Consider the following 12,585-nt stretch of genomic DNA (forward strand, 5'->3'; position numbering starts at 1 on the left):
ATTGAGTATATTACTGACCTGTCTTATTTTATAGCGCCCTCTTGCTGCATCAGTGGTCCGGCGCATGAATGATCCAAGTTTCTCAGTTTTCAAGTATCATATCATGTGTGGCATGCAGGAGACTTTCTGTGCTTCGAGAGAGCAAGACACTACCATCGTATTGTGGGCCGGAAGTGGACAAGCCAGGTACGTCCCAGCTGCATAAGGATTAGATGGCATCTATCACCTTTATAGTATGAATGAGATCAGAATTTTATATATATATATATATATATATATATATATATATATACACACTGCTCAAAAAAATAAAGGGAACACTTAAACAACACAATGTAACTCCAAGTCAATCACACTTCTGTGAAATCAAACTGTCCACTTAGGAAGCAACACTGAGTGACAATCAATTTCACATGCTGTTGTGCAAATGGGATAGACAGCAGGTGGAAATTATAGGCAATTAGCAAGACACCCCCGATAAAGGAGTGCTTCTGCAGGTGGTGAGCACAGACCACTTCTCAGTTCCTATGCTTCCTGGCTGATGTTTTGGTCACTTTTGAATGCTGGCGGTGCTTTCACTCTAGTGGTAGCATGAGACGGAGTCTACAACCCACACAAGTGGCTCAGGTAGTGCAGCTTATCCAGGATGGCACATCAATGCGAGCTGTGGCAAGAAGGTTTGCTGTGTCTGTCAGCGTAGTGTCCAGAGCATGGAGGCGCTACCAGGAGACAGGCCAGTACATCAGGAGACGTGGAGGAGGCCGTAGGAGGGCAACAACCCAGCAGTAGGACCGCTACCTCCGCCTTTGTGCAAGGAGGAACAGGAGGAGCACTGCCAGAGCCCTGCAAAATGACCTCCAGCAGGCCACAAATGTGCATGTGTCTGCTCAAACGGTCAGAAACAGACTCCATGAGGCTGATATGAGGGCCCGACGTCCACAGGTGGGGGTTGTGCTTACAGCCCAACACCGTGCAGGACGTTTGGCATTTGCCAGAGTGGCACTGGCGCCCTGTGCTCTTCACAGATGAAAGCAGGCTCACACTGAGCACATGTGACAGATGTGACAGAGTCTGGAGACGCCGTGGAGAACGTTCTGCTGCCTGCAACATCCTCCAGCATGACCGGTTTGGCATTGGGTCAGTAATGGTGTGGGGTGGCATTTCTTTGGAGGGCCGCACAGCCCTCCATGTGCTCGCCAGAGGTAGCCTGACTGCCATTAGGTACCGAGATGAGATCCTCAGACCCCTTGTGAGACCATATGCTGGTGCGGTTGGCCCTGGGTTCCTCCTAATGCAAGACAATGCTAGACCTCATGTGGCTGAAGTCTGTCAGTAGTTCCTGCAAGACAAAGGCATTGATGCTATGGACTGGCCCGCCCGTTCCCCAGACCTGAATCCAATTGAGCACATCTGGGACATCATGTCTCGCTCTATCCACCAACGTCACGTTGCACCACAGACTGTCCAGGAGTTGGCAGATGCTTTAGTCCAGGTCTGGGAGGAGATCCCTCAGGAGACCGTCCGCCACCTCATCAGGAGCTTGCACAGGCGTTGTAGGGAGGTCATACAGGCACGTGGAGGCCACACACACTACTGAGCCTCATTTTGACTTGTTTTAAGGACATTACATCAAAGTTGGATCAGCCTGTAGTGTGTTTTTCCACTTTAATTTTGAGTGTGACTCCAAATCCAGACCTCCATGGGTTGAAAAATTTGATTTCCATTTTTTTCTTTTTGTGTGATTTTGTTGTCAGCACATTCAACTATGTAAAGAACAAAGTATTTCAGAAGAATATTTAATTAATTCAGATCTAGGATGTGTTATTTTTGTGTTCCCTTTTTTTGAGCAGTGTATATATATATATATATATATATATATATATATATATATATATATATATTTAGTATTAAAGTCCTAGCAGTAGGTACATACAATTGTATCCAGTCTTGGTGGTACTCTGCCAGTTGCACATACTTCTCTTGCTGTAAAACCAGAGAAGTGAGGAAAATATGTCCAAGCCTCATGCTTCATTATACTAAAATCATCTACAGAACAATTCCTCTAATCCAGTAATTCTTTTACTCCTGCACGCCATATCGTGATAGCGCTAATTAAAGTGCAAAACCCTTTATTTCTGCAGAAACTACACGGTTGTTGATGTGGGGAAGGGGCAGGTGGAGGTGCGGGGGCTGAGCTGCCCTGGGCTGAGGATGTGCACTCAGCTGAAAGTCCAGAATACTTTGTGGATTTCTACTGAGGTGGGAACAAAACTGTAAGGTGCAAACTAGACCCAGCGTGACAAGTGTACTAGAAAAAAAACAATGTTTGAAAATGTATATTTAAATCTATGTCTTAACAGCCGTAAGTTCAGCCTATACAGTACAAAGACCTAACACTATAGAAGTCAGTAAAGGAAATATTGAGATACTAACAAGCAAAGAAGTATATTTTATATAGACAGCTTGGGACATTATCTAAATTTCACTTTATTTCTTTAAACTAATTTTGCAGGACCAAAAAATATCAATATACAGTCTACAGGGCATGTGTCCTCTAAGTGCTCCCCTAAAAGTAGTTGACACGCCAGCAATTGTGACCTGCTTCCTGACACATGCCGTGGGACAGGTAGGTGCTGGGGCAGCTATTTTAGCAACATGTTACTTACTGTTTTTACTGTGATAACCGCGCTGGTACAGGGAAAACTAAGAGAGGTCAGGTACACACATCATCAAGTCAAGAGTTCCTGGTCCCATTTTCACCAGGTGCTGAGCAAGAAGATATGTGCCTTTTCTAAAGTGTATATGAAAATGAAAGGGGTTTTTCCACCACAGGATATGCAATAAATGACAGGTGGCGGTCCCAGATAGGCTACCATAGATGAGAACCCCTACTAGACGTTTCTGACATGCCTGTGGATATAAGAAAGAGGCACTCAGGAATAGTGGTGCACGTGGAAGGGGATGGGTTCCTGGTATTTTAGGATGGCAAGTAATCCCGGCACTAGCGCTTATTCAAAATGCTTTTATTTCCGTAAATCATTATATTAGGATGCATTTTGGCCCGTCCTGGTCCTCTTTCCTCCAACCTCCTTGAAAATGGCTCAGGACGGGCTGAAACGCGTCTTAATGTAACGATTTATGTTACGGAAATAACAGCATTGAATTATAGAAGCATGAGTGCCAGGATCACCGGCAATCTGAAATGCCTGTGGATATGTCATAAACGTCTTTGGGGGGGAAAAAGTAAGGCACTATTGCAAAGTTGCACTTTTACTAGACCAAACTGGCAAGACTTTACTGGTGCCATCTTTTGCATATACAGTTGCAATCAAAACTGTTCAACTGGCATTGCAAATTAGGTTTATTAGCCATATTTAGAAACTTTCTGCTGTTTGCAATAGAAGAATTGGGTTGCCCACTTTCTGGTTACTGTTGATAAATGTGTATGTAAGGCTACTTTCACAGTCGCGTTTTGGCTTTCCAGTTGTGAAATCCGCTCACAAGCGGTCCAAAACGGATCAGTTTTGCCCTAATGCATTCTGAAAGGAAAAGGATCTGCTCAGAATGCATCAGTTTGCCTCCGTTCAGTCACCATTCCGCTCTGGAGGCGGACACCAAAACGCTGCCTGCAGCATTTTGGTGTCCGTCTGACGAAGCAGAGCCAAACTTATCTGTCCTGGCACAATGGGGACAGATCCGTTTTCTCTGACACAATAGAAAACTGATCCATCCCCCATTGACTTTCAATGGTGATCAAGACGGATCCGTCATGGCTACAGAAGACATAATACAACCGGAAACTTTCATGACGGATGCATGCGGTTGTATTATTGTAACGGAATCGTTTTTACAGATCCATGACGGATCCGCAAAAAAACGCTAGTGTGAAAGTAGCCTAAGATGACTGCTTCATTTACTAATAAAGTCTTTCTTGGTATTCTGCACCATTTTCTGTATTTCAGAAAGCTCTTGTTGGGAAGGTCTTTTGTGCTGCCCACGCAGAGGTCCTGTCCATAAAATGGCTGCTGATAGAGGGTCAGGCAAATCACTCCTTCATTCAAATACAATGCACCTGTCATTGGGATTAGTGCAGGTGCAGTGTGTTAGAATGGAGAAGACTGAGTGATGTGTCTGGTCACATGACCCTCCATCAGCGGCCATCTTGTGGACATGACCTATTTGCGGACAACACCGAAGATTTGCTCAACAAGGGGGCGTGGCTTATGAAATATAGCAAAGAACATCAACAAAGGCTATATTATTAAGGGCCATATACTCATCTTACATACACATTGCTCAACAATAGCCAGAAAGTGGCTGACACCTTTAAATAGCTCAACACAACTAATATAACAAGTGGTTTCTCCAAATTCAGCAAAAAGGCCATTTTAATGACTTCTGTAGTCTCACAATTATTCAACTATTCAATTGTTCTATAGTACTTAGTTGAGTACCCTTTTCTTGTCTTAACCTGCTGCAAACATGATGCATATCCAGACACCAGCTTCTGGCAGCATTCTTGAGGAATCTTAGCCCATTCATCATGCCCAATGTCATCCAGTTTACTAATATTTTTGGGATTGTGTGCTGCAGCTGTCTTCATTAAATTCCACCAAAGATTTTCTGTCCAAGTCGAGCAACTATGACAGGAACTCCAGAATCTTTCTGTACTTTCTTTCATATTGTTTGGAGGTGCTGGTCTGATTTTTGTTTTTTGAATTGTACATTTGGGAGAATGTCTGCCTTCATTTGGACTGTGCACTCCTGCCCATCTGTCCAAGGCTTGGATCCTATCCTCCCCTGAATTTTTTATGCCTAGACCCTGGAAAGTCAAGTCTGATAGTGTAGGTCCCATCTGCAGAAGCCACCTTTCCGTTGGTAGATGGGCCCGACACAATTTTGATCAAAAACAGCTGCAAATTTAATATATAGTAAGAATAGCAATAATGCAATTCAGATTAGCCCAAGTTTTCAGTGTTTGCATGCGTCTTTGCGCATGAAGCAGTGTGCTGCTGCATATGGTTTGGCTTGCACCTTCCAGGACTTCTTCAGAAAACAAGCCTTAGTGGTCTTTCAGGTATGCTTGGGATCATTGTCCTGTTGGAAGGTCCAGTGACACCCAAGTTTTAGCTTCCTCACAGAAAGCATGACGTTTTTATCTAGCGTTTCCTGAAACTTGATTGGATTCATCTTGACCTCCAAATGCTGCAAGTTTCCAGTCTCAGAGGAAGCAAAGCATTGAGCCACCGCTGTGCTTTACTTGAGGCAGGGTGTCCTTTTCAGCTTATGCTTCATTCTTCCTCCTCCAGACATACCGCTGATCTACAGGCCTGAAAAGTTCCAGTTTTGTTTTACTCCAAAATATCTCTGGCTTATTTCTGTGGTATTGAACATATTGGAGCCCACGTTTCTTGTGCTTTTGGGTCAATAGAGGTGTACATCTTGGAGTTTAGACCTGGACACCTTCAGGTTTTATTATGCGCCTTACTGGGCAAACTGAAACCTCAGTGCCTGCTGCCACCGAATCATGCTGCTGGTCATTTGCAGTCACTCCAAGGGTTTTTACCAACTGCCTTCTCAGGAAGCCGGTGATAGCTTCCTATATCTGCCATGTCCGGGTAGTATTGCCAGTGTTTCTTCAACTTTACAGTTGGCAATTATGCTTCCAACTTTATCTCTAGGAACATCCAGAGGGAGATTAATCAAGACTGGTAGAATGAGCCTAATATAAGCGAGTGCATGCCTCATCATACATTAGGTACATCCTCCAGCAGTCCATGCGTCCACACAAATCTACGACAGTTATTTGCTCCCATAGGTTTCTGGCTCCATTTGCTCCACAAAGTTGAAGATAAATTTGTTGCCGCTGGTGGCCATGCCCCCTTGTCACATCCCTTTCAGAATGGTGCCGAGAGCGGTGTAAAAACCTCCACTTCAAAACTCGCATTTAAAAAGTCACAAACACGCAGTTTGCGCCTTTTTAACGCCACTTTTCTGGCACAAACTAAATTATAAATCTATCTTTTTGTATCCTTTTTCTTGTTTGTGCAATGATCTATTCTCTTAACTTATTTGGACCACACTTTTTTGACTTAAAGGCCCTTTACACAGGCTGAGAATTGCACAGATTATCGCTAACGAGTGTCCATAGTAACGCTCGTTAGCGATGATTGTGCAGTGTAAATGGGTGAAACGTTCATTCATCTGATAATCCAATCTTTGGACGCACGCAAAAATGATCGTTTACTGGCAGCAGATCGTGCCGTGTGAACACGCTATCCTGCTGGCAAACAATGAGTCCTTATGGGGAAGAGCGATGGCATTAGCGATTGCTCCTCCCCGTACTCTGGAGGAGATCGGTACATGTAAATGCATCTGTCTCCTCTACTAGCGATCAGCAGATTGTCGGGAAGGAGCGCTTCCTTCCCAACAATCTGCTGTAGTATCGTCCTGTGTAAAGGGACCTTTAGCCATATTTCTAACATGCAGTCAAATGTAACAGTCGACAAACACCGAGACAGTCCAGGTGTTGTGTTTTATCTCAAGCAGACCTGATGCAACTAACGAAGCCTTTGATGTGCTTGAGACAACACCTGATTTGCAAATGTGTGCTCTTAGGCTACTTTCACATCACGTCATGGATCTGCAAAAACGCTTCCGTTACCATAATGCAACCGCATGCATCCGTCATGAACGGATCTGGTTGTATTATGTCTTCCATAGCCATGACTGATCCGTCATGAACACCATTGAAGGTCAATGAAGGACGGATCAGTTTTGTATTGTGTCAGACGGACAGCAAAACTCTGCAGGCAGCGTTTTGCTGTCCGTCTCCAGAGCCGAATGGAGATGGAACGGAGGCAAACTGATGCATTCTGAGCGGATCCTTTTCCATTCAGAATGCATTAGGGCAAAAACTGATCCGTTTTGGATCGCTTGTGAGAGCCCTGAACGGATCTCAGAAAACGGAAAGCCAAAATGCTAGTGTGAAAGTAACCTTATGAAGGATTCTTTTTAGGCTGAATAATTGGGAGACTGCAGTGACATTTTGGGTTGAATATGGAGAAACCACTATTTCAATTGTTTGCTTGATTTATTGCAAACAGCTAAAAGTTTGCTAAGTTGACTAATAAACCTAATTTGCATTGGGCGTTGAGAAATTTTGGCAGCAACTGTACTCTGTGAAAAGGCCCAGGGCAATAAGCTGGTTTGTGCAAGGAGAGGAGACCCTTTCCTGTATCCAGTGCAATGTATTATACAGACTTGTTTACTGCATTATCTATTTTGGTTTTTACAAACGTAAATGATTTAAGACTACAACCATGAGGAGGTGGTGACAGGACTTTTATTTTTCTTTCTTTCTGTTTGATACAGACCTCCTCTTTGGTATTTGCCGGCCTGGCAGACAGCCTGATTTCTGTATATCCGATAACTGGTGGCATCCCCTGCACAGATTGCTCTTATATCTGTTCTCGCACAGCCAATCATAGTCTGTTCAAAATCGGAGATGAAGATCCCAGACAGAATCCATACCCAGTAGTGGCCATGGAGATCTCCAATGGAGGATCTGAGGTCTGGTACAGCAATGGCCCTGGTATCCTGATAGTGGATCGCACATCCTTGGAAATTACTAAAAGGCTTGAGCCTTACGCTGCTCCATCATCCATCATTTCCATAGTGACTAGTTCAGACTGCAATGGCGAGGAGACTGTTTGGTGCTTAGACAACAGGACGAACACATTAGTGATGTATCATGCTGCTAGCTACCAGTTCTGTGCCCGATACTTCTGTGGTGACTGCAGTCCTTTAAGAGACATGTTTACAGTAAATGCTAACTCCAAACTATCACCCATCGCCATACCAGGGGAAAACTGTGACAATCCATGCCAAGCAAATGTCAGTATCCTCTACAGCCAGGACCGAGGGACACAGCTCATCAGCCACCAGGACTCTGTGACGGACTACTGTTCTTTGTCCTCATTCTCCTCTTCTTCGGCACCTCAGGGAGCAGCAAAGTCTTCCTCCAGCCTGCCCAGTACGCCCGTCAGTTACAACAGTGTCCTTTTCTCCACGGACAGTGAGGAACCGGAGTTGTCACGTGAACAGAGGCCCAGAATTCCTAGTGAGAGCTGGGGAAGCAAAGCCCCGCCGTCTGAAGAGGAGAAGCTGCGCTTGCAGGGAGTGCGGATTCTTGCCGTGAAGGATTTGCTTTGGATTCCCAGGTGAGCGTTACTCCACTGGCAAGTTTCACAGAAGTTTCTGTAACTGAAAATCGCTTCCGTTCACCTGAATGGAGTTGTTTCTGCAACTTGTGTAGGGATTTTTTCAAGCCCTGTTCAGATGAATGGGACAATCACAAAAATGTCCAATAGTTTTGCAACAGCTGGAGGGCCGCAGGTTAGGCATCCCTGGTGTAAAATAAAAAATAAAATAAGTAAGTATTAGTTACCTGTTGAATAGCCCCTTGTTTCAGCGCTGCCGTTCCAGTCCTCCCTGCCTGTCTTTGTTAACAGGACTGAGGAGCTAACATCACGTCGACTGGCTGCAGCGCTGACATTTTGCCTGGTAAGCAAAGACTAGCATGGAGAACTGGACCCCCAGCGCTGGGAGAGTGGGTGATTCAACCGGGAAGTACTTATTTTGCTATTTACACCATCCCCTACCTGTACCCCAATTTTTTATAATACTTAAAAACCCCTTTAAACAACATTTGACAGGATAAATCTGCAGAAATGTTGCTGATCAGTTCATAGCTGCATTCACTTTTACGCAAGCTTCAAAATCTTTCTGCTGGAGCAGTGCTGCTCACAACTTATCCTGGTCATTTACAGTATGGCACATGTAGTCTTTATGGCAGGCTTTAAACAGGACTTTGGTATAGATAAAACTGTCCATTCCCCTGCAGCATAAGAATTTGTTTAAGCTTCTATGGTTTCGTCTGACAACAAAAGGGTGTCAAGCGTTTCCAGGTACAACCAGCAGAACTGGCAACGCTGCCCACAATTCAGATGGGCAATGTGATAACCTTGCATTTAAAATTTTACCCTTTATTACGCCTCCTAATAAGTTTTAGCATCTTTCATTAGTGCAGGGCAAATTAAGACCAGGGTTCACAACGCCAGTCTTAAAGGAGTTATCCAATTTCAAGAAAACTCCCCCACATGTGCCAGGCCCCTCACCGGTAATATTATTACCCTGCTCCCGGCACCGCTCCTGGTCCCGGCACAGCCGCTGCTGCTACTCCCTGCACACGGATGAAAACATCCGTTGTCGGGGGGGGAGCAGCTATTGGCAGGCGGGGACAGGGACGAGCCTCCCTAGCGTCACCCATGATGCTAGGGAGGCTCGTCCCTGTCCCCGCCTGCCATTAGCTGCTCCCCCCGACACCAGATGTTTTCATCCGTGTGCAGGGAGTAGCAGCAGCGGGGTAAGTATATTTCTGGTGAGGGGCCCGACACATGTGGGGGGGGTTTTCTTAAAATTGGATAACCTCTTTAATACATCTCCCCCATTGTCTATTCCTCAACCAAACCTTACTACATGTTGAACCTTTCTGATCCAATAATTTTGGAATTAGGCTAAAACCAGATTATAGAATTTCCAGGATTAGAGATATTCTGGAATTTAATGCTTTTTAAGTAAAATGTGCTGCCAGCTTAAAGAAAATTCCACCATGAGTGCAAGTCATCAAAATTGGTGTAACATGTCCAAGTACATGGATTAATGATATTAGATTGCACTAGGTAAAATATTGGTGAATGGTTTTCCAAATACAATAGAGCTAAACGCAGGCCAGTAGTGTCCTCATTATGAAACGGTTAATTTATTAATATTTAGGCCATTAGGTCATCATAGCAGTTGGTCGTCCACTTGGGCCTCACTCTTTACCCCATAAACAAGTGACGGCTTTCACTGTATGACGTGATCCTCCATTCTTCTGTTTGTCAGAGGTCTTGGGGTCCTATCGAAATGGTGTTGCTTGTAATAAAGGAATGGAGAGTCAATAGGGGTGTCTTTAAAGCATAGAGCAATTTTTTTCACATTTTCCATGATGTATCTGTACAAATTTACCTCCATTTACACGTCAGCCTGTCTTTTAGTGGCAAAGTAGTAGCATTTGCAAAGTGCAAATTAGAGGTAGGCAGAGAAGCACATTGCTAGCACACTCCTGCGCCTGGATTGGCTTGGGGTGTGAACAGGTATGAAGGTACAGACCTGCTTAAGGAGGACCTGTTTCCGCTCCTGAGATGTCAGTTTTAGTAATTACTTGCATTCCCCATGCATTCTAGGGGAATCTTTTTCATATAACTCTATGTTGTTCTGTTACTCGGTTATTGCTGCTAGAAGAGTAAAGGGGTTATGCCATGACTAATATAAAACATGAAAATCAGACATCATATAGCACATAATAGTCTCTACCAAAGCTAGAACCGGCCCTGTACCTCACATGGATCCAGAGATCTCCCCATCCATTGCTCTGCTAGATTTATATCACTCTGACAGCTCAAGGGGCGTGTCTTTTATGCTGCAGCTCAGGGGGCGTGTCCATGCTCTTCCTATCACAGCTCAGGAGGCAGTTGAAGGAGTAGGACAAAGAAATAAGAAAAAGAACAAACAGCAGGTGGCACTGTACAGATACATTGTATTGAATAACTCAGTGGCTATGCTAAATTATTGCTAGTTATATGCAATTACAAAAGCATCCAGGTTCTAGTTTGAACAATTTAGGGTCCATTCACAAGTCCGTTGTTTCTTTCCTGATCTGTTCCGTTTTTTGCGGAACAGATCTGGACCAGATCTGTACCCATTCATTTTCAATGGGTCCTGAAAAAAATCGGACAGCTCAATGTCTGATTTTTTTTTCAGGACCCATTGAAAATGAATGGGTACAGATCTGGTCCAGATCTGTTCCGCAAAAAACGGAACAGATCAGGAAAGAAACAACGGACGTGTGAATGGACCCTTAGAATGACTCTGCAACTGGATGTTAACAGTTAGGGGGTGTCCCTATACAATATGACGTTATCCAATCAGTTCAGCTGGTGGGAGACTGTGCAGGGACATCCCATTCCACTGGTAACAGCCAGTTGCAGATTCATCAATAAACTTCTAGTTGTAATAAATGAGGTATGAGACAACAGCGCCATACACAATGATGCTCTAGAATGCATGGGGAATACAAGTAGTTAGCAAAATAGACATGTCAGGAGAAGTGACGGCTCTTCTTTAAATGGTCCATTTATATAATGGGGTCAATTCATTCAGTGGAATCTAAATTGCTCATTCATTTGCAGAGAGGCACATACTCACACTTACATATGAAAACATAGACGTGGTTGTGACACATGTTGGCTCTTATGACTAATCTAAACCACAGACCAGGCTAGAGCATAAGGAACCTGAAGGGGTGGGAAACCTTTTGGGAAACCTCATGATGTAGGTTTTTTTTTTCCATGTTTGGCCATAATTTGAGGCCAGCAAAGGAGAATGCAGGTTCAGATGATGTCTCATTCTCTATGTGCACTGCATTTTTTAGCAAACTATTCAAGAGTTTTTTCATCTCAACCATTTTTAGCATTTACATAAATGTACAGTAATCAAAAAGGTTGTCCGACCAAAATGAACAATGAATTAGACTGCTGCAGTGGTCACTGAATGGATGCCATCACTTACAGTCTGGAAATGGCACTGATACCACATCCTCTGTGTGTGACTGAAGTCAGAAATAGCAGAGATATAAATGTATATTGTAAATGACAAGTTTTACTGAATCTTTCCCCACAAACCTATATATTCTGCTCAGCTCCTCCTTCTCTATAGCATGCTGTCTACAGATTGCTCTGCATTTCATGGTGACAGGTTCTCTTTAAGTATCAAACTGGGCTGCATCCATAAAGGGTTTCTTAACCCACCAGACATTATAAACTAAGTATCCGGATACGTAGGTCATAGTGCAGGGATCTAACTGCACTTACTATTTTTTCTGGGCGCTGCTCCGTTCTCCCGCAGTAGCCCCTGTTGTATTCTCCCGCCTGGTATGCTAATTTTAGCATTGGAATAATGAGGAGGAGACTTTCTCCGTGGGCGTCCCCTTCTCCCCGGCTGTAGCGCTGTCCAATTGCAGCGCAGAGCGTCACAGCCAGGGAGAAAAAAAAAACACCACCTTCCTGGCTGTGACGCTCTCTGTTGTGATTGGACAGTTTAGTTTATAATGTCTGGACCCATGAAAGGTCCTCTTTCAACTGGCTGACATTAGCGATGTGCTAATGTCAGCAGACCCTAACTCTACTATTCTTATGCTTATTGATGGCCCTCTTACTGCACAATTTTAACTTTTATGATATGCAAATTAGCCTCTAAGAGCAGGGGGCCATTGCTCCTAGAGACTCCGTTCTCCCACCTCATGTCACGCCCTGTCGTCCTTGATTGACAGGCCCTGTGTGCTGGATTAACCTGGCGCCTGCGCAGTGCCGTTTACCCAGCACACAGGGCCGGTGTTCTGTCCTTCTCGTGGACCTTATCGAGATGGGATTCTCCTGCAAATCCTCCAATCACTATCCTGCGGGTGCAAATGTAGGCGGGTCC

General features: G+C 44.3%; 1 protein-coding gene across 2 annotated transcripts in view; it reads left to right on the forward strand.

Annotated features, from left to right (window-relative positions):
- Nucleotides 1–12,585, forward strand: part of LRRK1 (leucine rich repeat kinase 1) — a 142,342-nt gene that overhangs the window by 126,693 nt on the left and 3,064 nt on the right. For both annotated transcript variants that reach the window (XM_040414250.1, XM_040414251.1), the window contains 4 exons: nucleotides 35–186; nucleotides 2,142–2,259; nucleotides 2,513–2,626; nucleotides 7,375–8,222. In XM_040414250.1, the coding sequence (XP_040270184.1) occupies nucleotides 35–186; nucleotides 2,142–2,259; nucleotides 2,513–2,626; nucleotides 7,375–8,222 (1,232 nt within the window). The remainder of the gene's footprint in view (nucleotides 1–34; nucleotides 187–2,141; nucleotides 2,260–2,512; nucleotides 2,627–7,374; nucleotides 8,223–12,585) is intronic.

This window comes from Bufo bufo, chromosome 1 (genome assembly GCF_905171765.1).
Source record: "Bufo bufo chromosome 1, aBufBuf1.1, whole genome shotgun sequence".
Classification (NCBI taxonomy): domain Eukaryota; kingdom Metazoa; phylum Chordata; class Amphibia; order Anura; family Bufonidae; genus Bufo; species Bufo bufo.